A 22615-nucleotide genomic window follows, 5' to 3' on the forward strand; every position below is an offset into this window, starting at 1 on the left:
GGTTGCTAACATAGCTTGTATGTTTATACAGCTAGACCTGCCAATAACCTTAATATTGTTCCTGTGTTTGTGTGTTAAAGACAAAAGCAGAGTTATTTACAGTGACTTCATGTTTGGATGTCATATAACTGTTATATTTTGTGTTCACAGAAGCAGAAAAGATAGTATGCCTTTAAGATTCATTATATAAGGTAAGGTAAGCTCAATGACACAGCGGAAACAACAGAAAGCAGAGAGTTAAACTGCTGTTGCTGGGCAGGAGTCTAGACCGAACACAGCCAGCCTCACACACAGCAGGAGTCTTGGCCAATCACAGCCAGCCTCACACACAGCCTGTGTGGGAAATTTCCTAGCAGGAACTGCTAGAAATTATTATTTAGTTACCAGTGAGAGAAGCTGAACAGACATTCACTCCACTAAGAGCTGTGTTTTATGGAAGCAGAGAGGCCAAAATAGGTATTTAAAACAGTGATAATGTTCCTTATGTTAATATAGCGATTAGAACTGTATACTGAGCTGGTTATATGTGTGTTTATTTACAGTTCCACCAAATTCAGTTGAAAACTACAAAGTTCACAATCCAAATTCAAATTCCATATTGCAATCCAAATTACGAACTGCTCATATCAGATCATACTGAGCCATAAAAGCAAACTGCTCAAAGCAATTGTATAGAGCAAACTGCAAACCAAGTTGAGCAAGTAGAACTATTGGTTAAACCTCAGATATACCTCTCAGAGAGATCATAAAGTGCTTAAATAACTTAAAGTGATAGTACAGACACTAATACTGAAGAGAGAAATATATCCACCATTTTATGTTGAATGACAAGATTGAACAGTTGAACCACCATCTTATGCATACCGCCATTTTGTGAAACTTTATTCAACACGTGTTTTGTACATGGACAATCTAAATTTATTACTCACTGTCTACTCTTCCTCTGAAGAAGTTATAATTACCTTTAAGGCCCCTTTCACGTGAGCGTGACGGATTAGGTCCGAATGCGTTCAGGGTGCGTTCAGTGAAACTCACACCATTTTGCAATCAAGTTGAGTCAGTTTTGTCTGCATTTGCGTTCAGTTGTTCAGTTTTTTCCTCGAGAGTGCAATGAGTTTTGATGCGTTTTTCATGCGCGTGATAAAAAACTTAAGTCCCCTTTCACACGGGCGAGTATTCCGCACGGGTGCAATGTGTGATGTGAACTCATTGTACCCGCACTGAATCCTGACCCATTCATTTCTATGGGGCTCTGCACACGAGCGGTGATTTTCACGCATCACTTGTGCGTTGCGTGAAAATAGCAGCATGCTCTATATTGTGCGTATTCCACGCAACGCAGGCCCCATAGAAGTGAATGGGGCTGCGTGAAAATCGCAAGCATCCGCAAGCAAGTGCGGATGCCGTGCGATTTTCAAGCACGGTTGCTAGGAGACGATCGGGATGGAGACCCGATCATGATTATTTTCCCTTATAACATGGTTATAAGGGAAAATAATAGCATTCTGAATACAGAATGCTAAGTAAAATAGCGCTGGAGGGGTTAAATTTTTTTAAAAAAAAAATTAACTCACCTTAATCCACTTGATCGCGCAGCCGTCATCTCTTCTGTCTTCTTTCTTTGCTGTGTGCAGGAAAAGGACCTGTGATGACGTCACTCCGGTCATCACATGATCCATCACCATGGTAAGAGATCATGTGACGGACCATGTGATGACCGAAGTGATGTCACCACAGGTCCTTTTCCTGCACACAGCAAAGAGAGAAGACAGAAGAGATGCCGGCTGCGCGATCAAGTGCATTAAGGTGAGTTTAATTATTTTATTTATTTTTTTAACCCCTCCAGCGCTATTTTACTTAGCATTCTGTATTCAGAATGCTATTATTTCCCCTTATAACATGGTTATAAGGGAAAATAATACAATCTACAGATCCCAATCTACAGATTCTGTGAAGTAGTTCGGGTTTGGGTACCAAACATGCCGATTTTTCTCACGCGAGTATCTGCAAAAACGGATCCGTTACAATATTACAACCGCATGCATCCGTCATGAACGGATACGTTTGTATTATCTGTAACATAGCCAAGACGGATCTGTCATGAACCCCATTGAAAGACAATTGGAGACGGATCAGTTTTCTATTGTGACAGATTGTGTCAGAGAAAACAGATACGTCCCCATTGACTTACATTGTGTGCCAGGACGGATCCGTTTGGCTCAGTTTCGTCAAGCGGACAGCAAAACGCTGCAGGCAGTGCTTTGGTGTCTGCTTCTAGAGCAGAATAGAGACTGATGGGAGGCAAACTGATGCATTCTGAGCAGAACCTTTTGCATTCAAAATGCATTAGGGCAAAACTGATCAGTTTTAGACCGCTTGTGAGAGTCCATGACGGATCTCACAAACGGAAAGCCAAAACACGAGTGTGAAAGTAGCCTTACAAACAACATCTCCTAGAAACCATCAGTGAAAAACGCATTGCATCCGCACTTGCTTCCGGATATAATGCGTTTTTCACTGAAGCCCCATTCACTTCTATGGGGCCAGGGCTGCGTGAAAAACTCAGACGCAGACCTATTGAAATGAATGGGTCAGGATTCAGTGCGGGTGCTATGCGTTCTTGTCACACATCGTGTGAAAGGGGCCTAAGACTGGAAAAGGATGTAAATAATACACATATGGCATTTTATATCTAAACAAAAATAACAAATCCTCACCAGTTTTCTGTGGTCCCACAATGAGAAATTTTGGCAGTCGATCACAGGTTTTTTCCTTTGACCAAATGTCTCGATGACGTTTGTCATCACAGGGATTCTGTAACATGATATAAGAAATTTTTAATACGGAATTAAAAAACAAACAAAAAAAAACTTTCAAATGATTGCTTATTGCAATGCATTTCAAATAACAAGTCATCTAAACTAAAAGTAGAAGACAAAAATATAGTTTTGGCCATTAAAGGGATTATCCCATGACTTTAACAGAAGGAAAAAATCTGTAGTAATGCACACCATTATTTTAAGTATATCAATGTAAAAAAACACCACTTTTTCTAAAATATTTTTTCAGAAAATGACTGTCAATAACAAAATGACAGTGTAACTATCAGTTTCTGAAACGCTCATTAAAAGTGTTAACCAGTATGTCTGTTATCACTTTTCCCAATATGGTTACCACAGCAAAACAGTAAAAAAGTTAATATATTTGCCTATTGATTTAATGTCGGATTTACTACTGTATGGCAATTTTACATTGTGCTGTGGCAGAAAATCCATTTTAGCACTTTACAGTAAGCGTTGTTATAGTATTTGGTCATTTTGGACTGTAATGTCAGGGATCAAGGATGCAAGGATCTCTGCAAAGATACTTTTCATTGCATCTGATAAACATTTAAAAAGTTCAGTTTTAAAAGTTTTGAGTATTTTCTGTTTCACACTACCCCAAAAGTCTAAGACACAATGATGTTGCCATCTAGTAGCATATGTTTAAAATCTGACACAAGGACAACATCGGCATGGAGTTTGTTTGTTCTCCCGGTGTTTGTGTGGATTTCCTCCGGGTACTCAGGTACCTCACACATTCCAAAGACATACAGATTGGGAACTTAGATTGTGAGCTGCACTGCGGACAACAAGTGATGCTAATGTCTGTAAAGCTCTGCAGAATATGTCAGTGCTATATAAGTAAATAAAAAGATAAATAAAATCCTGGGCTCTGATCCAAGCACCAACAGCATCTTTGTTAGATGAGTATTATATCCAGAATGATATTTTCCCAATGAAACATGTGTTAAGATTTGTTTGTACTTTGCATTTATGACAATTCAATTATACATCCCCCCCCCCATTCTTTAGGTGTTATTTGCTCCCATAATGTGCATTGGTCCTTTATCATGCTTGTAGAAAAGATTCTGAAAGTATTTTATTGCTGGAGTGATATGAATATTTATGTTGGCTTGAAAGGCCAACATATTGTTCTTCAATTTTTTGTTTATTTCAGCTTATTATTAGTGTTGCTCGAGCACCAAAGTGGTCGGGTGCTCTGTCCGAACACATCGGGATGGAAGTCAATGGGAGAACCCGAGCATTAAACCAGGCACCCCTGCTCTGAAGAGGGGAGGGTGCCTGGTTTATAGGAAAAGGTCAGAAATTGAAGGAAACACCACCAAAATGGTTCGGGAACAGCATGGGGAGTATGTCTCGATGAATATTGGACTCCCAGGTCGCTGCTGTCCGAGTAGTACGCAACTTTTACAGACTGACAATAATATGCACAAAACCGAAGATAAAATCGATTTTAGAGGAAAAATTGTTAGGAAACATTCTTTCCTGTATATTTACTTGTATATAAAGTGCAAGTGCTGCCGAAAATTACAAGGAAGAAGCATTCCGATACAACATGTATATCACATAATGGAGGGCCTCATTCACATTGTTGTACAATTGTTCAGGTAATGGGACTCCTACACTCATAAAGCCTATGCACTAAGTGAAAGGGCTGCCAAAAATTACAAGGGACCGGCACTCCAATACACCCTTTGTTGCACATAAAGGAGGGCATCATACACAGGTTTGAAAAATTATGATTGATGGCCTGCTGGTGACCCTCAAAAACATTTGGAGCAAGGGCCGATGATCTGACAATCTAAAACATTATGGGCGAGGGCTTGCTGCCGCTTTGGTGACTCTAGATAACCTGGGGCCGATCGCACGTCCCTGTGACGATGACGATCCATTTGGATGTCTGTCCTATCAACTTTCGATGTTATTTTCAGCACCAACCATGATGACCACGGATAACGGGGATTCAGGGTTCGATTCCGGAGAGGGAGCCTGAGAAACGGCTATGGCTACCACATCCAAGCAAGGCAGCATGCGTGCAAATTACCTATTAGGTACAATTAGGTGAGGGCCTGCAGGTGAGCTGACCCTGTAAAAGATTTTAGGTGCAGGCCTGCTGGTGAGCTGACCCTGTAAAATATTTTAGGTGTAAGCCTGCAGGTGAGCTGACCCTGTAAAAGATTTTAAGTGCAGGCCTGCTGATGAGCTGACCCTGTAAAAGATTTTAGGTGTGGGCCTGCAGGTAAGCTGACCCTGTAAAAGATTGTAGGTGAGGGCCTGCTGGTGAGCTGGCCCTCTAAAAAGTTGTAGTTGAGGGCCTGCTGGGGAGCTGACCCTTTAAAACATTATATGCGAGGGCCTGCTGGTGAGCTGACCCTCTAAAAGGTTGTAGGTGAAGGCCTGCAGGTGAGCTGACCCTCTAAAATATTATATGCGAGGGCCTTCAGGTGACCTGAGCCTGTAAAAGATTGTAGGTGAAGGCCTGCTGGTGAGCTGACCCCCTAAAAAATTATATGCGAAGGTCTGCAGGTGAACTAACCCTGTCAAACATTATATGCAAGGGCCTGCTGGTGAGCTTACCCTCTAAAGCATTGTAGGTGAGGGCCTGCTGGTGAGCCGACCCTGTAAAATATTGTAGGTGGGGGCCTGCTGGTGAGCTGACCTCCTAAAAAATTATATGCGAGGGCCTGCTGGTGAACTGACCCTTTCAAACATTATATGCAAGGGCCTGCTGGTGAGCTGACCTTGCACTATACAGTAGAGCAGTATAGCACCTCACCGTATACAGCACCCCAAACTATACACGATACAGCACCCCACACTATACAGCCCCCACACTATACAGTACAGCAGTATAGCACTCCACAATATACAGCACCCACAGTATACAGTATACAGCCCCCCACAGTATACAGTACAGCAGTATAGCACTCCACAATATACAGCACCCACAGTATACAGCCCCCCACACTATAGAGTACAGCAGTATAGCACTCCACAATATACAGCAATCACAGTATACAGCCCCCCACACTATACAGCCCCCCACAGTATACAGGCCCCCACAGTATACAGGCCCCCACAGTATACAGCCCCCCACAGTATACAGGCCCCCACAGTATACAGGCCCCCACACTATACAGGCCCCCACACTATACAGCACCCCACTATACAGTAGTTTACAGTATATTAGCATAACAGCCCCTGTCACCTTTTTCTGATGTAATCTTCACAAAAAAAGCTCCACAGTTAAGGCAAACTTCTACAGCAACACTCCTGGTAGGACCTTGATGACCTCATAGCCATGTGACCAGTAATATTGCTAGGTTACTGGTCACATGGTGATTATGTCATCTAAGGTCCTAGAGAATCACAGCTCTCACAGTACGCTGCCTGGAGTGCCGGCAGGCAGGCATGGCAGCACCCCCTGTGTAGCTGACAGCCTGACACCCGGGACAGTGGCTAGCAGGGCTCAAGAGGCAGCTGCCTTGAGCCCCCCAGGAGCAACTTTGCCCGGGGCAGCTGCCCCTTTTGCCCCTTGTTAAAGACGGCCCTGGTAGACACAGAAGTGGGATGGTTACGCTGATAATAGCGTTATCACCGCTCACCATCTGTTTTAATTTCTCAAAGTTTCTTAAAACCTCACAGAGGTCAGACATCCATGCCCACTCCTCGCTTGTGAGTAGCGGACGCTGACTGGAAAGGCGATGACAATGTTGCAGCTGGTATTCCACTACTGCCCTCTGCTGCTCACAAAACCTGGCCAACATGTGGAATGTAGAGTTTCAGAGCGTGCTCACGTCACACAACAGCCGGTGAGCTGGCAATTTCAAGCGCTGCTGCAGCGTTGAAAGACCGGCTGAAGCTGTCGATGACTTTAGAAAATGTGCACACACGCGGCGCACCTTCACCAGTAGCTCAGGCAAATTGGGGTAGGTTTTGAGAAACCGCTGAACCACTAAGTTTAAGAAGTGGGCTAGGCAAGGGATGTGTGTGAGCTTCCGGAGCTCCAAAGCCGCCACCAATTTACGGCCATTATCAGACATGCCTGGTTCTAGGTTGAGTGGCGAGAGCCACAGCTCAGTATGGTCTCTTATCCCCTGCCACAGCTCTATGGCGGTGTGCTGTTTGTCACCTAAGCAGATCAGCTTCAGCACGGCCTGTTGATGCTTCCCCACTGCAGTGCCTCACTGCTTCCAGCTACCGACTGATGACTGACTGGTGCTGCACGCGGATAGCTCTGAGGTGGAAGTGGATGAGGATGCGGAGGAAGAGAAGTGGGGGTTCGAGCTAATAACGTAGTTGGTGGCAGAAACTCTGATGGAATTAGGGCCCGCAATCCTTGTCGTCGGTAGCACCTGTGCCATCCCAGGGTACGACTCGCTCCCGGCCTCCAGAACATTCACCCAGTGCGCCGCCAGGGAAATGTACCGTCCCTTGCCGAATGCACTTGTCCATGTGTCCGTGGTTAAGTGGACCTTCCCAGTAACTGCGTTGGTCAGGGCACGTGTGATGTTACAGGACACATGTTGGTGTAAGGCGGGCATGGCACACCTTGAAAAATAGTGGCGGCTGGGGACTGCGTAATGCGGGACGGCCGCTGACATCAGGCTGCGGAAGGCCTCAGTGTCCACAAGCCTAAATGGCAACATTTCCAGGGCAGTAATTTGGAAAGCTGCGCATTTAGTGGCCTGTGGGTGGATGGCTGGGTATTTTCTCTTGCGTTTAAATGCCTGGGGTAAGGACATTTGGACGCTGCGCTGGGACATGGAAGTGGATGTGGTCGCTGATGGTGCTTGCGAAAGTCCAGGTGCAGGGTGGGAGGCATCCGGGCCTGCACCTTCGACAGGGGATTGGCCAGCATGTAACACAGGGGAAGAGGAGGCAGTGGTGTGACCCACAGACACAGATTGTGGACCCAGGCATTTGTCCAACTTATTACGGTGTTTGGATGCAATGTGGCTGATATCATGCTGGTGGTGGTGAGGTTGCTAGTTTTCATGCCCCGGCTAATTTTGGTACAGCACAGGTTGCAAACTACTATTCTTTTGTCGTCCGCACTTTCCTCATAAAAGCGCTATACTGAGGAACACCTACCCCTTGGCAAGGGATATTTCCGCAAGGGGTTGCTCCGTGGAACAGTTGCGGTCCTGTTTGGTCTGGCCCACCTTCTCCCTTTTGCCACCCCAGTGCCTCTTCCAGCCTGTTGCGGTGTAGCAGATCCCTTCCCCTCTTTACTGCTGTCCTCGCTCGGCTTTCCTCCTTCCCAGGTTGGGTCAGTGACCTTATCGTCCACCACCTCCTCTTCCACTTCCTCACTCTGCTCATCCTCCTGACTTGTTCACCTAACTACTACCTCAGTGATTGACAACTGTGTCTCGTCCTCTTCATCAACCTCTTGAGACAGTAATTGCAGTTGACTCATTGGCAACTGTGTCTAATCATCATCCACCTCATTAAACACCAATTGCCGTTCCCCACCGTCATCTTCTTGTGATTGTGGATGCTCAAGAGTTTTGGAATCAGGGTACAAGATCTGTCCCTCTTCAAATGTGCTTGGCAAGAGGGCCAAATCAAGGAATGGCGCTGAAACAAGCTCCTCGGAATATACGAGTGTGGGAACACTTGTTTGCCTAGACTCTCCATGGTGGGAGGTAGGAAATCAGGGTGAGGATTGGGTTGAGCAGACTTGGCTACTGGAAGCATTATCTGCTGCAATCCAACTGACCACCTGGTCGCACTGGTCTGACTTTAAGAGTGGTGTCCTGGGCCACCCTGCAAACTGGCCCATAAAGCTAGGTATCATGGATGATTGTTTTTCTTGTGCTCTGGCAGCAGGCACAGTTTCACCACACCCAGGGCCAAATCCTCTGCATGCACCATCAGCATCACGGCCACTGCCACATCCCTTACTGCTCGCCTTCTTCATATTAAATGTTATATATAATTGAAAGCATGTCACACGTACAGTAGCGTAGGATTTGGAAGTGTATGTGAAACTAATTTAAAAAGGTATTTGGGATGTGGAAACGTCACACAGGGGGTATCCCACAGGTGTTGTCAATGGTATCACCAGCGGCTAAAGAAAAATTACAGGAAATGTCACAGGTATTTGGGATGAGGAAACGTTATACAGGGAGTGCAGAATTATTAGGCAAATGAGTATTTTGACCACATCATCCTCTTTATGCATGTTGTCTTACTCCAAGCTGTATAGGCTCGAAAGCCTACAACCAATTAAGCATATTAGGTGATGTGCATCTCTGTAATGAGAAGGGGTGTGGTCTAATGACATCAACACCCTATATTAGGTGTGCATAATTATTAGGCAACTTCCTTTCCTTTGGCAAAATGGGTCAAAAGAAGGACTTGACAGGCTCAGAAAAGTCAAAAATAGTGAGATATCTTGCAGAGGGATGTAGCACTCTTAAAATTGCAAAGCTTCTGAAGCGTGATTATCGAACAATCAAGCGTTTCATTCAAAATAGTCAACAGGGTCGCAAGAAGCGTGTGGAAAAACCAAGGCGCAAAATAACTGCCCATGAACTGAGAAAAGTCAAGCGTGCAGCTGCCAAGATGCCACTTGCCACCAGTTTGGCCATATTTCAGAGCTGCGACATCACTGGAGTGCCCAAAACCGCAAGCTGTGCAATACTCAGAGACATGGCCAAGGTAAGAAAGGCTGAAAGACGACCACCACTAAACAAGACACACAAGCTGAAACGTCAAGACTGGGCCAAGAAATATCTCAAGACTGATTTTTCTAAGGTTTTATGGACTGATGAAATGAGAGTGAGTCTTGATGGGCCAGATGGATGGGCCCATGGCTGGATTGGTAAAGGGCAGAGAGCTCCAGTCTGACTCAGACGACAGCAAGGTGGAGGTGGAGTACTGGTTTGGGCTGGTATCATCAAAGATGAGCTTGTGGGGCCTTTTCGGGTTGAGGATGGAGTCAAGCTCAACTCCCAGTCCTACTGCCAGTTTCTGGAAGACACCTTCTTCAAGCAGTGGTACAGGAAGAAGTCTGCATCCTTCAAGAAAAACATGATTTTCATGCAGGACAATGCTCCATCACACGCGTCCAAGTACTCCACAGCGTGGCTGGCAAGAAAGGGTATAAAAGAAGAAAATCTAATGACATGGCCTCCTTGTTCACCTGATCTGAACCCCATTGAGAACCTGTGGTCCATCATCAAATGTGAGATTTACAAGTAGGGAAAACAGTACACATCTCTGAACAGTGTCTGGGAGGCTGTGGTTGCTGCTGCACGCAATGTTGATGGTGAACAGATCAAAACACTGACAGAATCCATGGATGGCAGGCTTTTGAGTGTCCTTGCAAAGAAAGGTGGCTATATTGGTCACTGATTTGTTTTTGTTTTGTTTTTGAATGTCAGAAATGTATATTTGTGAATGTTGAGATGTTATATTGGTTTCACTGGTAAAAATAAATAATTGAAATGGGTATATATTTGTTTTTTGTTAAGTTGCCTAATAATTATGCACAGTAATAGTCACCTGCACACACAGATATCCCCCTAAAATAGCTAAAACTAAAAACAAACTAAAAACTACTTCCAAAAATATTCAGCTTTGATATTAATGAGTTTTTTGGGTTCATTGAGAACATGGTTGTTGTTCAATAATAAAATTAATCCTCAAAAATACAACTTGCCTAATAATTCTGCACTCCCTGTATAGGAGAGGTAACAATGGTAATGCCACTGTCTGCAGCGTCTACGCCAAATTGCACTGCAGATGTGGCCCTAGTAATGTCACTGTCAGAAGCGGACACCGTCTATTGACAAAGTACACTGTATGTTACAGCTATTTTTTGGATGCGCACAATTTACACAGGAGATGTGGTGCAGGTAATGTCACTGTCCGCAGCAGACACCATCTACATAAAAAGTACACTAGATGTCACAGATATTTTTTGTATGCACACACTTTACACTGCAGCGGCTTATCTATTGTACGCTTTTTAGCGCAGGATGCTGCCACACACAATAGTCCTTAGAAGGACTTTTGGGTCTGTAAACTTTTAGAAATTTAGCGCAGGTTGCGCTAAAAATATAAATTGCTGCTGCCACACTCAATAGTCCTTAAAAGTTGTGGTGGTAAAAATATTCTTAAATCACTTCCTACAATGTCTGTCCCTTCCTCAGCACTGCTCTCCCTGACTAAGAATGAGCCGAACATGCGTCATCGGGTGCTGTATAGCACCCGATGACGCGTTCTGGCCAGCCAATCACTGTAATGCCAGCAGCCAACATGACTATGGCATTACAGTGAGGGCAGTACTTACCTGCACGTTTATTGGCTGCGCAGCAGCCAAGAAATGTGCGGGGCGGAGTCTCGAGCATTGCGCTTGAGCACATGCGGTATTCGGCCGAATACAGCCATGTGATCGATCATCACTACTTATTATTATTATTATGTTGGCGTGAAAGGCCAAAATATTGTTATTCAATTATTTCAGCTTATTATTATTATTCTCCACCCCCCTTTTTCTATACGCTACTCCTCCTACAGTTTTGGGGGTGCATATGCAAAACTTTCCACACTTCTTTGACCCTATGGAGAATAGTGATGAGCGGCAGGGTCAATATTCGAATTTGCAATATTTCGCAAATTCGAGTATTCTAGATTATATTCTTGATTGCGAAAATCAGCAATGTATTATTCGCGTAATGCGCGCAAAATATCGGCGTGGGTCACTTATGCTACATTTTTCAAGCTGGTATAAGTTTCCTGTGACTGGAGAAAATGGTCGGCACGGGAAAACATTAGAAAAGATTTATATGCAGATAGAGTGCTCCAATATATTTGCGCTTGCGAATTTTCAGCAATTAATGATGCGCATATTTTTTCAAAATATGTGCAACTTGTATAGTAAGGGGTAGGTTGGTTCACAAGCTAGAAGAAGGGAGGGATGATCACCTGATGTGTACTGTGTTAAAAAAACAAAAACAAAAAAAAAAACGAATATTCTTCATTACAAATATATAGCACTATATTCTAAATATTTGCGAATTCTCGAAGTGCCGATAGAAATTAGCTGTTCGAATATTCGCGCTCAACACTAATAGCGAAGTAAGTTGCTTGTGTTTTAATAAGCGATCCTTTGCGGCGGACCACCGAAGTACCGTTTTTCGCCATTGACTTTGACAGGGAAAATTGGCACTGTGGGTCACTAGGTGACTGGGGTTAAAATTTATAAAAAATTGGGCAGGGTCTACAACGGCCAATCAAATTTCAGCCATTTTTTTAATTGGAAAATTCAAAACTGCCGCTGCACTGCCGCTGTTAATGGCAGGGTCCTCAAACTTGGCACAGTTGGTCATTGGAGGACTGGGATTAAAATTCAGAAAAGTGGGCAGGACCAAAAACAACCAATCAGATTTCTTTGATTGATTTAAATGGGAAAAATTTAAAATGCTGTCATTCTCACATTATTGATATCATGGACCTCAAATATAAAAAATGTGGTCATTGGGTGTTTCTACTTCAAGGTTAGAAAAAGTGGGCAGAGCCACGAAACAACCAATCAAATTTCACTCATTGACTTTCAATAGAAAAATATAAAACTACTGCCATTTTTACACGTTAAATGTCATAATTCCCAAACCTTAAAGTGTTAGTCACAGGGTGACTGTGGTTCATAATTAGGGGAAAAAAAGGGGTGGGGCAACAACAGCCAATCAGATTTCAGCCATTGACCTTAAGGAAAAAAATATAAACTACTGCTATTATCACAGTTTTAATGCCAAGTGTTCCAAACTTAGCACAATTACTCACTGGGTGACTGCGGTCAAAATTTAGAAAAAGTGGGTGGAGCCTAAAACAGCCAATCAGATTTCACCTATTGACTTCAATGTAAAACTTTCCAAAACTGCCATTCTCAAAGTTTTAAAGCCAGAGGCCCCCAACTTGGCACAGACCATGACTGGGTGACTGGGGTTAAAATTCGGAAAACTGGGTGGAGCTTAAAACAGCCAATCAAATATTACCTATTGCTATTCAATAGGAATATTTAAATTGCTGCCATTCTTCCACTTTTAATGGCAGGGTCTTCAAACTTGGTACATTCGGTCACTGGGTGACTGGAATTTTTGGAGCCAAAAACAGCCAATCAGATTTTTTTTTTATTGATTTAAATGGTAAAAACTAATGATGTTACATCTATACTTTTCATGTTTGTGCATTTACAAACACGAAAAATACATTTGCAAGGCTATTATGGTATGTTTGGTTAGTTGCTGGCGTGAAATATATTATCTATGGCAGGAAAGGCCAACCTGAGGCTCTCCAGCTGTTGCAAAACTACAACTTCCAGCATGCTCAGACTGCCTACAGCTATCAGAGTACAGCAGGGCATGGTGGAAGTTGTAGTTTTACAACAGCTGGAGTGCCACAGGATGGCCATGCCTGATCTATGTACAGTAAAGGACTGTATATTATTGCAATTGAATATGTTGTTGAGATCTATAATTCTTTAACCCATTATTGACCACCATACACCTTTTTACAGTAGCTGATAAGGGGCCTTCGGCTAGGCCGCCACCTGTGTATGGCTGCCTAGTCTAAGCACAAGCTTTCACATGGAAAAAAAAAATAATAAAAAAATAAAAATCTTAATACATATTTGTTATGCCCTGTCTGTAACAACCAGCACTACACAATCATGTTACTTACATATGGTCAATGCGGTGAAAAAAAGACAAAAAAAAAACAATGCTAGAATTTGAGTTTTTTTTTATTAGCCACAAATAAAAAACAGAATATAAATTGTTCAAGCCCTCATACAGCATCATAGAAAGGAAAATGAACAAGTAATGGGTCTTGGGATGCAGCATCCCAAAAACATTGCTGTAATAATACTGACCTAGAGAAAAAAGTTAAAATATTATTTATGCCAAAAAATAAACGCCACAAATTTATAACGTAAATGCTCAGTGACGGTATTGCAGTTTTTTCCTATTCCCCCCAAAAAAGTTAATAAAAGTTAATCAGTAAATTATGTGTACCCCAAAATGGTGCCATTAAAAACTATAAGCTCTGATATGAATAATTCAAATAAAAGATAATAAAGTTAGAGCTCTTGGAATGTGACAATGAAAAAAAATCATTGGTCTCTAAGGCCCAAAACAGGTTGGTAACTAAGTGGTTAAGAGTTAAAGTGGCAATAAAATTGTGAATAGTGGAGAAAAATTTTAATATTGGTAGAATTGATATTAAACATCATCATGTTGGTGGCTTTTGTTGATTTCTTGTTATATAAATGAACACTTAGAAGTTGATTTTTTTTTGCACAGTACTGTAGATATTTACATGCAAATATAGCAAATTTGACGGTCAAAGTATTAAATACAAAGCAGCAGCAAAGTTTGAATAGACACTTAAAGTAACACAACAAAAACCATTGTAAAAGTCATGTTAAAGTGCCCTGCTACTGTGTATTTAATGTTTAAGTGCCAAGTTAAGTCCCCATTCACATGACCATATTTTTGGTCAGCGTCTGATCTGCATTTTTATGGATCGCACACAGACCCATTCATTTCTATGGGGCCGTGAAAAATGTGGACAGCAGAGGGACATGCTGCAAATGATAGAATATGTCTTAATTTTGTCTTTTTTGCGTATAAGGAAAGGCCTTTTAACAATAGGGCCCATGAAAAGTGTGTGAGGCACACTGCGGTATTTGCATTTTGCGGACCGCAAAATGTATATGGTCATGTGAATGTAGCCTTAAAAGGGTTATATTGGAGGTATATTGCTAGGATATGCCCCTAATCTCTGATAGATATGAGTCCTACCTCTGGGACCCACACCTATCTTTAGAACGTGAAGGAGGGCGCACCGCGCATGCACGACCGCTCTCCATCCTATGGGAGTGCTGAAAATAGCTGAATGCAGCACTCAGATATTTTTAGCAGTCCCGTTGAAATGAATCGTAAGCACACCACGAAAACGCTGCCACTGCTCCATTCACTTCAATGGGGCTAACAGAAATAGCTCAGCTATTTTAGGTGCTCCCATAGTAATGAATGGAGGGCGGCCGCGCATGCACTGTGCATCCTCCTTCACTTTACGAGCTCCATTCTAAAGATTAGTGCAGGTCCCACCTATGGGTGGGTGGGATCTGCACCTATCAGACATTGGGGGCATTTCCTAGCGATATGCCCCCAATGTCTGAGGTGAGACAACCCCTTTAAGTATACTACATCTGTATACTGAGAGCGATAAAGCAGGAATAAAAGTGTGTTTTCTCTTTCTTGCTTTGTCTATATATACAGTATACATATATATTATCTATAATAATAATAATTAGACATGAGCAAATTTCTGAAAAATTCGATTCAGACGGTTCGCCAAATTTTCCAAAAGGATTTGATTCGATCCAAATTTATTTGCGGTAAATTGTGTTAAAAAACACGCATAGGGAGTCTGCTGTGGTAGTGGAACAATACTGTGAGTCAGTATGACACGCAATTGACAGGCGTCGCTCTTAGAATCACTGCACACTTTACTTATTAGGGCAGTCACGGGGCCAAAACTGACCAAATAACTCAAGTGTGAACTCAGCCTTACAGGTCGATGTTAGCGCCAGGTATAAAGAACCGTGCAAAGGCCCAAGATCCTACTATAGTGTAAAGGAGCACACTTCTTTTACACCGTCGTTAGCTGGTTCCACATAGATGTCAACAGAACCTGTTCTATTAAATGCTTATACAAGTAGAGCCCCCCTGAGTGGAGAGGGTGTCAGCAGTAAGTGAAAAACATCGCTCATGTACACAGCCCCATTGAAATGAATGAGTCAGGATTCAGTGCGAGTGCAATGCGTTCACGTCACGCATTGCACCCGCGCGGAAAACTCAACCGTGTGAAAGGGGCCTTAGAATGACTTCACACTTCACTTATTTAGGCAGTTACGAGGCCAAAACTGATCAAATAACTCAAGTGTGAACTCAGCCTTATGGGTCAATGTTAGTTAAGAAGAAGCGCACTCCTTTTACACCGTCGGCAGCTAATTCCACATAGATGTCTACACAACCTGTTCTAATAAATGCTTATACAAGTAGAGCCCCCTGACAGAGTGGAGAGGGTGTCAGCAATAAGTTTGTGTTGACGTCACAGATTATTTTGCCCTTCCTCTGATCCGTCAAAACAAAAACCCTCCAAAAAAACGGGTCCTGTCTGTTGAGCATCCATTTTCACTCGGTCAGCATTTTGTCCATAATCCATCAGTATTGCTAAAGCCCAAAAAAACTGAAGTAGATCCAAAACAGAGATGACACGTGAATGGATTATTTGCATGTCTTCTGTGTTTTGTACCCACTCCTGCTTTTAGCTACTAAATCATAAGCCAATACAGCTGCTACACAGACAGAATCCGTTGTGCATCTAATTTTTCCTTCCTTCTGACAGATAAAAAGAAGCGTCAAATAAACAATGATGTCAACCAGGCCAAAAAGGCTAAATAGTGGCCCAGTCATAGAGTGGGGAGGATGGGAGAACAGCTTGAGAAGTCCACAGAGTGGCCCAATGACATAGTGTTGAGGTAGCAGCAGCATGAGGAAGCCACAGAGTGGCCCAGTGACATAGTGTTGAGTTAGCAGCAGCATGAGGAGGCCACAGACTGGCAAAGTGACATAGTGTGGAGGTAGCAGCAGCATGAGGAGGTCACAGAGTGGCCCAGTGACATAGTATTGATTTAGCAGCGACATGAGGAGGCCACAGAGTGACAAGGTGACATAGTGTGGAGGTGGCAGCAGCATGAGGAGGCCACAGAGTGCCACAATGAAAGAGTGTGGAGATAGTAGCAGCATGAGGAGGCCACATAGTATCACAGAGACAGATTTGTGAGTTGGCAGCAGCATTAGGAAACCACAGAGTGGCAAGGTAACATAGTGTGGAGGTGGCAGCAGCAGCAGCATGAGGAGATCTGAGTGGTAAGGTGGCAGCAGCATCGGGAGACCACAGATTAACCCGGTGATAGGGTGGGGAGGTGGGTGGCAATAACAGTACCCGCTGATGATGGTGGGTGCACTTGGCATCAGATGTGTGGAATCAGGTGGGTGGAAGCATCAGAATAGTAGCTGAGGAAGGTAGCCAGAAGAAGCTCTTTTGTCAAGGTGTGGGTGAGGCAGCATGGATGATCTAATCTGATGCATCAGGCATTAGTGGGTGGAAATCCTGGCTGATCCAAAGCCCCCCGAACAGACCTGCGAGAGGATGGACGATGACCCAGATAGGCAGCGGCCAACTGACTACATAGGATGTCTCTATACTAGTTGTGGCGAAAGCCACTTTGCCACAGTGTTTTGTAGGGGGCTGTTTGCCCGCTTCCTGCCCCAGGATTATGGCCCATACTAACTGTGACAAACTGCCATTTGCCACTGGGCATTGTAGAGGACTTATGGCTAGCCTCCTGCCCTACGACTATGGCCCCGGGACATATTACCCTTCAAGAACAGAACTATGCCGCATGTCTGGACTGTTCTTAGGACCGAACGCGGTCAGCGGTGTATACTAAAGAATCTATGGAACTGTTTTGGGCAGGAAATTGTGCTTGCGGTCGGTCATAAAGGACTTCCACTAAACTTTTGATCCGCTGGAGGGATTTGTGTGATTTTTGGAAGTGTTTATGTTTGATGTAAGCTGAGTTTAAATATGTAATTTTTATGGAGATGGAATGTATGGTTTTAAAGTTACAGTGTATGTTTAAAAACTGTATTTTTACTGTCTGTGATAGTTATGTTAATCCATAATTATATCCCAGACAGAAGGGAGGATTTTGTGTATTTGGGTGGTAATTCCTCTCCTATTGTTCCCACATGTGTATTGGTGATCTCCCTTTGTCCTGGGAGATAATTGAATTGCACTTCGGGTGTCTCCAGGGCAGAGAGGAGGAAGCCATGATGCATTGTGGGGACCTGCATAAATACGGGCGGGTAGCCCTCAATAAAGAGTTCAGTTCAGTTCATGTTTTTCTAACCCTTCAAAACGCAGCCTCGTCTCGTTATTGGAGGGAATTGCTGCGTCACGCTGGGGATTGCTATGCTCTGCATATTCCCTGGAGGAGAGATCTTTCCCACACGGTCCTGAATGCTGGAGGTTCATTCAGGGTGGAGAGATCTTTCCCACACGGTCCTGAATGCTGGAGGTTCATTCAGGGTGGAAGGAAGACGGCGCGGCTCCAGTTAAGCTACGGCGGTTGTGGAGTCTGCGGTGGTTGTGGTGTCCAGTGCGGTGCTTGTGGTCCTCGGCGCAAGCTAGGAAGCGTCCATTAACGGAAGCGGATCCGTTACATTGGTGGCAAGCGGTGGGATGGCTTCCCTAGTGCGAGGAGCAGCATCCTGGGAACACCAAGCAAAACTGGACTATTGGTATAGTGACGTACGGTTTGACTCTATACTGAAGAGGCGGTTGGCTATCTACGGGCCCCTCCTAACAGAGGAACTTGTACCGGAAGTGAGGAGAGAACTGGCGGAGTATCTGCAGCAGGAAGCAGAATATCGGGCAGAGATAGCGAAGTATTCCGTCCCTGCGCCCCAGCAAAAACATGAGTTACAGGGGGCCGAAGGTGTCGTCCTTCCCCCCCAGCGGCAGTGTGTACCCCAGGGGGCCGAAGGTGTCGTCCTTCCCCCCCAGCGGCAGTGTGTACCCCAGGGGGCCGAAGGTGTCGTCCGTCCCCCCCAGCGGCAGTGTGTACCCCAGGGGGCCGAAGGTGTCGTCCTTCCCCCCCAGCGGCAGTGTGTACCCCAGGGGGCCGAAGGTGTCGTCCTTCCCCCCCAGCGGCAGTGTGTACCCCAGGGGGCCGAAGGTGTCGTCCTTCCCCCCCAGCGGCAGTGTGTACCCCAGGGGGCCGAAGGTGTCATCCTTCCCCCCCAGCGGCAGTGTGTACCCCAGGGGGCCGAAGGTGTCGTCCTTCCCCCCCAGCGGCAGTGTGTACCCCAGGGGGCCGAAGGTGTCGTCCTTCCCCCCCAGCGGCAGTGTGTGCCCCAGGGGGCTGAAGGTGTCGTCCTTCCCCCCCAGCGGCAGTGTGTACCCCAGGGAGCTGAAGGTGTCGTCCTTCCTCCCCAGCGGCAGTGGGTGTTACAGGGAGCTGAAGGTGCCCTCCTTTTTCCCCAGCGGCAGTGTGTACCCCAGGGGGCCGAAGGTGTCGTCCTTCCCCCCCAGCGGCAGTGTGTACCCCAGGGAGCTGAAGGTGTCGTCCTTCCTCCCCAGCGGCAGCCTGTGTTTCAGGGAGAGGAGCGCAGCACCCTCTCTCCCCAGCGGCAGCTTACCCTAACAAGGGGAGACACCAATCGCCGTGGTCTCTGCGCCTGACCTACCGGGATGCTGGACAGCCTGTCCAGATCCCCCACTACCCTCACCAGGACAACAGGAGGAGGGGGTGAGTACAAATTCCCCTCCCCAGTTAATTCCTAACGTGGCCTCAGGGTTAACAGAGGCGATGTTAACCCCTGTTGACTCCCATGTTCCTCTGGCTACTGAGCCGGACTATGGTCTCAGCACCCCAGCAGAAGAGCTAGCAGCTGGGCAGAGTGCAGTCGGCCTCTGCCCTCCCTCAAGTCCCCACAGCATGTTGCCCCATCACCACAGCAAAATACCCAGGTGCAGTAACTGTTTCTTGTGGGTGGGTCACCCTTGTACCTGTTTGTTGTGGGTTCATTCAGGGTGGAAGGAAGACGGCGCGGCTCCAGTTAAGCTACAGCGGTTGTGGAGTCTGCGGTGGTTGTGGTGTCCAGTGCGGTGCTTGTGGTCCTCGGCGCAAGCTAGGAAGCGTCCATTAACGGAAGCGGATCCGTTACACTAACTTTGAAGGAGAAGACAAACCGGCCGCACAGCTTAAATCTGTGGAACTGTTTTGGGCAGGAAAGCCATGCTTGCGGCCGGCCAAATGTGACTTCCATGGAATTCGGGAACCCCTGCTTGGATCTGGGTGATTTTTGGATATGTTGTTCACCCAGATCAGAGCTATCCATTGATGTATACATTATGGGGATATGTGGGGTTTTGAGGTGTTTTCTGTGTTTGGGGGAAAAATGTGTGTTTTCTGTCTGTGAGTGATTAAGTTAACCCATTACGTTTGGTAATTGTATTTTGTTGATTGCGTCTCAGACAATGCCAGTGTGTTAGTTAATTGTGTCTCAGACAATGCTCATTGTATTTTGTGGATTGTGTTACAGACAGAGGGAAGGGGATTTTGTGTACAATTGCTGGGAAGGTTTCAATACTGTAAATGCATGTGATTGGCTAAAATATAAACTGTCGCAGTCTTTTACAAGGGCCCCAGGGGGAGTGTCCCTTGCTAGGAGACCTGCATAAAAGGCTGAAAAATAACCCATTAAAGTGTTCTGCTTAACCCTCAAGCGAAGTGTCGTCTCGTTCTTGGGGGAATTGGATTGTATGCTGATTGCCAGGAGTGTAAGCCGATTGTATGCTTTTCCTGTTCAGCTGTTTCCAGTGTTCGTGTGTTTCCTGCTCCGGAGTTGAAGGATTCGTGTAGTTTGCAATTCGGCAGACTGGTGCTTGCAGTAGCTGCCTGTCAATCGGAAAGGAGGATATCGTCTGAACGGAGTTGTGTGCTGAACAGTCCATTACAGTAGTTCAGTTTGTCTCATCTTACTTATCTCCCTCTTGCTAATCAGGCTGCTACTGCTCCTCCTCTCCTGTCATTTGTGTAGAAAAACCACCCATTTTGCTAATCATTGCTTGTGCTCCAATGTCCTCCTCCTCCTCCAGTTCAGCCCCCACAGGACTCATGTCACCGTGAGATGTAGGCACCACGTCTCCAGTCCCCTGACCAGCCAGATGTATCAGCACCTGTTCCAGGATATGAAGCAGTGGAATGACGTTGTTCATCCCGTAGTCCTAGCAACTGACAAATAACACAGGGCGCATGGCTCAGCCATCCTTCACGCAGCGCCGACACTATGTTCTTCCCGTTATCGATCACCATGGTTCCGATTTTCAGTTTTCGCAGAGAAACCAGGATTCGATTTCTTGATGGACACAGAGCAGTTGCTCCCTTGTGTGACTCCGTTCACCCAGGCAAACGAGGTGTAGAACAGCGGAACACTGCCATGCCCTGCCCATGTGGTATGCTGGAGGAGCATTGTGAATTGTCTCTGCAGTGGAGGCTGAGGACACGGTGGAAGATGAGGAGGCAGAGGCGGACATTGTCGCAGGACCAATGGCGTGAGAACGTGAAGGAGGAAGTGGCGTCACCTGGCTAAGTTGCTGATTTGGCTGGGCAGGAACCACATTTACCCAGTGGACCGTAATTACAGCTCCACACGTCAATGCTGCCATGCACTTTGGCAGACACCGACAGGTTCAAGGACTGGCCCACCTTCTGTTCTATATATTTGTGCAGGGCTGGTACTGCCTTTTTGGCAAAGAAATGACGGCTTGGGACTCTCCACCTCGACTCGGCACAACACATCGGTTCTCTGAAAGGTGCAGTGTCCACCGTACTGTCAGAACAAATAAGTAAATAAAAAGGAAATTAATATACCCCAAAAAAGGCTCTAATTTTGTCACTTCACCACACAACGGCAAATAATATTTTTTCTTTGCCTCTAATACACGCCAAAAAAGGCTTTAGAGCATAAAACTGCACCGCTGAACGGCAAATGATACTTTTTGCCACTAATACATGCCAAAAAATGCTTTAGAACATATAACTGCACCGCTGATCGGCAAATAATACTTTTTGCCACTAATACACAACAAAAAAGGCTTTAGAACATATAACTGCACCGCTGAACGGCAAATAAGCCCTTTTTCCCCCACTTATACACACCAAAAAAGGCTTTAGAACATATAACTGCACCGCACAAGGACTAATAAGACGTAGAAAAATGTTCTAGTAATACACTCTGTTAATGGCTGTATCATACAGCATTTGCACCCCAATACGGTTTGCTTGAATTACAGAGGTATCATCTATTGCAAACCTAAAAGCAGCATTATAATGGCAATTTGGATACCTTGTGCAGCAAGGTGTAATAGGATTGTTTCTATTACCCAGGCTGTAAACTCTGCTATTGAATCCTGTTCTGCTTCAATACTGTGGAATAATTCCTCCCTATCCTTTCTATACACTTCTGAGGTTACTTTCTAGCGTTATTACTTTCTAGCGTTATTAGAATCCGGCAGGCAGTTCCGTTGCCGGAACTGCCTGCCGGATCAGGAAATCAATATCCAAATGGATATCTTTTTTTTCTGGATCCAGATTCGTTAGACTTATTCATTGAAATACCGGGTCCGTCTTTTCGGTATCATCCGGAATAATCGATCCGGTGTTTAATTTTTTCAAAGCTAGAAATTGTCATGACAATGTGCTTACTCTCCACAGCGCCGTCGGTGCCCCACCTCTGTGCAGGAGCGAGGACGCGTGCAGGTCTCCTCAGCGTGGCTGGCATCCTCAGTTCCCCCAGCAACCAGAATAAGTCTGAGCACCGAGCTGGGCACTCGGTGCTCAGCTGTATGCAGCAGGGTTAGTCATGTGACGTGGTCCCTGCTAGTCGGTAATTAACAGGCTGGCCCCAGTTTGCCTGTTATTTAGGTTCCACCTACAATTGTGTCTGACCTGGCGTACTTACCTCCTGCTGATATCCGACGATCCTCTGCCTGCTCCTTGTGTACTTTTGCTGCTCTCCTGGTATTCTGACCTTGGCTTCCTCCTGACGATCCTCTGCTGACTCCTTTGTTACTTTTCTACTCTCCTGGTATTTCTGACCCCAGCTTCTCCTTACTAT

The 22615-nt window shown here is 45.2% G+C and overlaps 1 protein-coding gene across 1 annotated transcript in view; it reads right to left on the reverse strand.

Moving 5' to 3' along the window:
- Window positions 1-22615, reverse strand: part of LOC120989893 (bifunctional heparan sulfate N-deacetylase/N-sulfotransferase 3-like) — a 607584-nt gene that overhangs the window by 125233 nt on the left and 459736 nt on the right. The window contains exon 7 of the mRNA XM_040418281.1: window positions 2718-2814. Coding sequence (XP_040274215.1) covers window positions 2718-2814 — 97 coding nt within the window. The remainder of the gene's footprint in view (window positions 1-2717; window positions 2815-22615) is intronic.

Source organism: Bufo bufo, chromosome 2 (assembly GCF_905171765.1).
Source record: "Bufo bufo chromosome 2, aBufBuf1.1, whole genome shotgun sequence".
In the NCBI taxonomy this organism is placed as follows: Eukaryota; Metazoa; Chordata; class Amphibia; order Anura; family Bufonidae; genus Bufo; species Bufo bufo.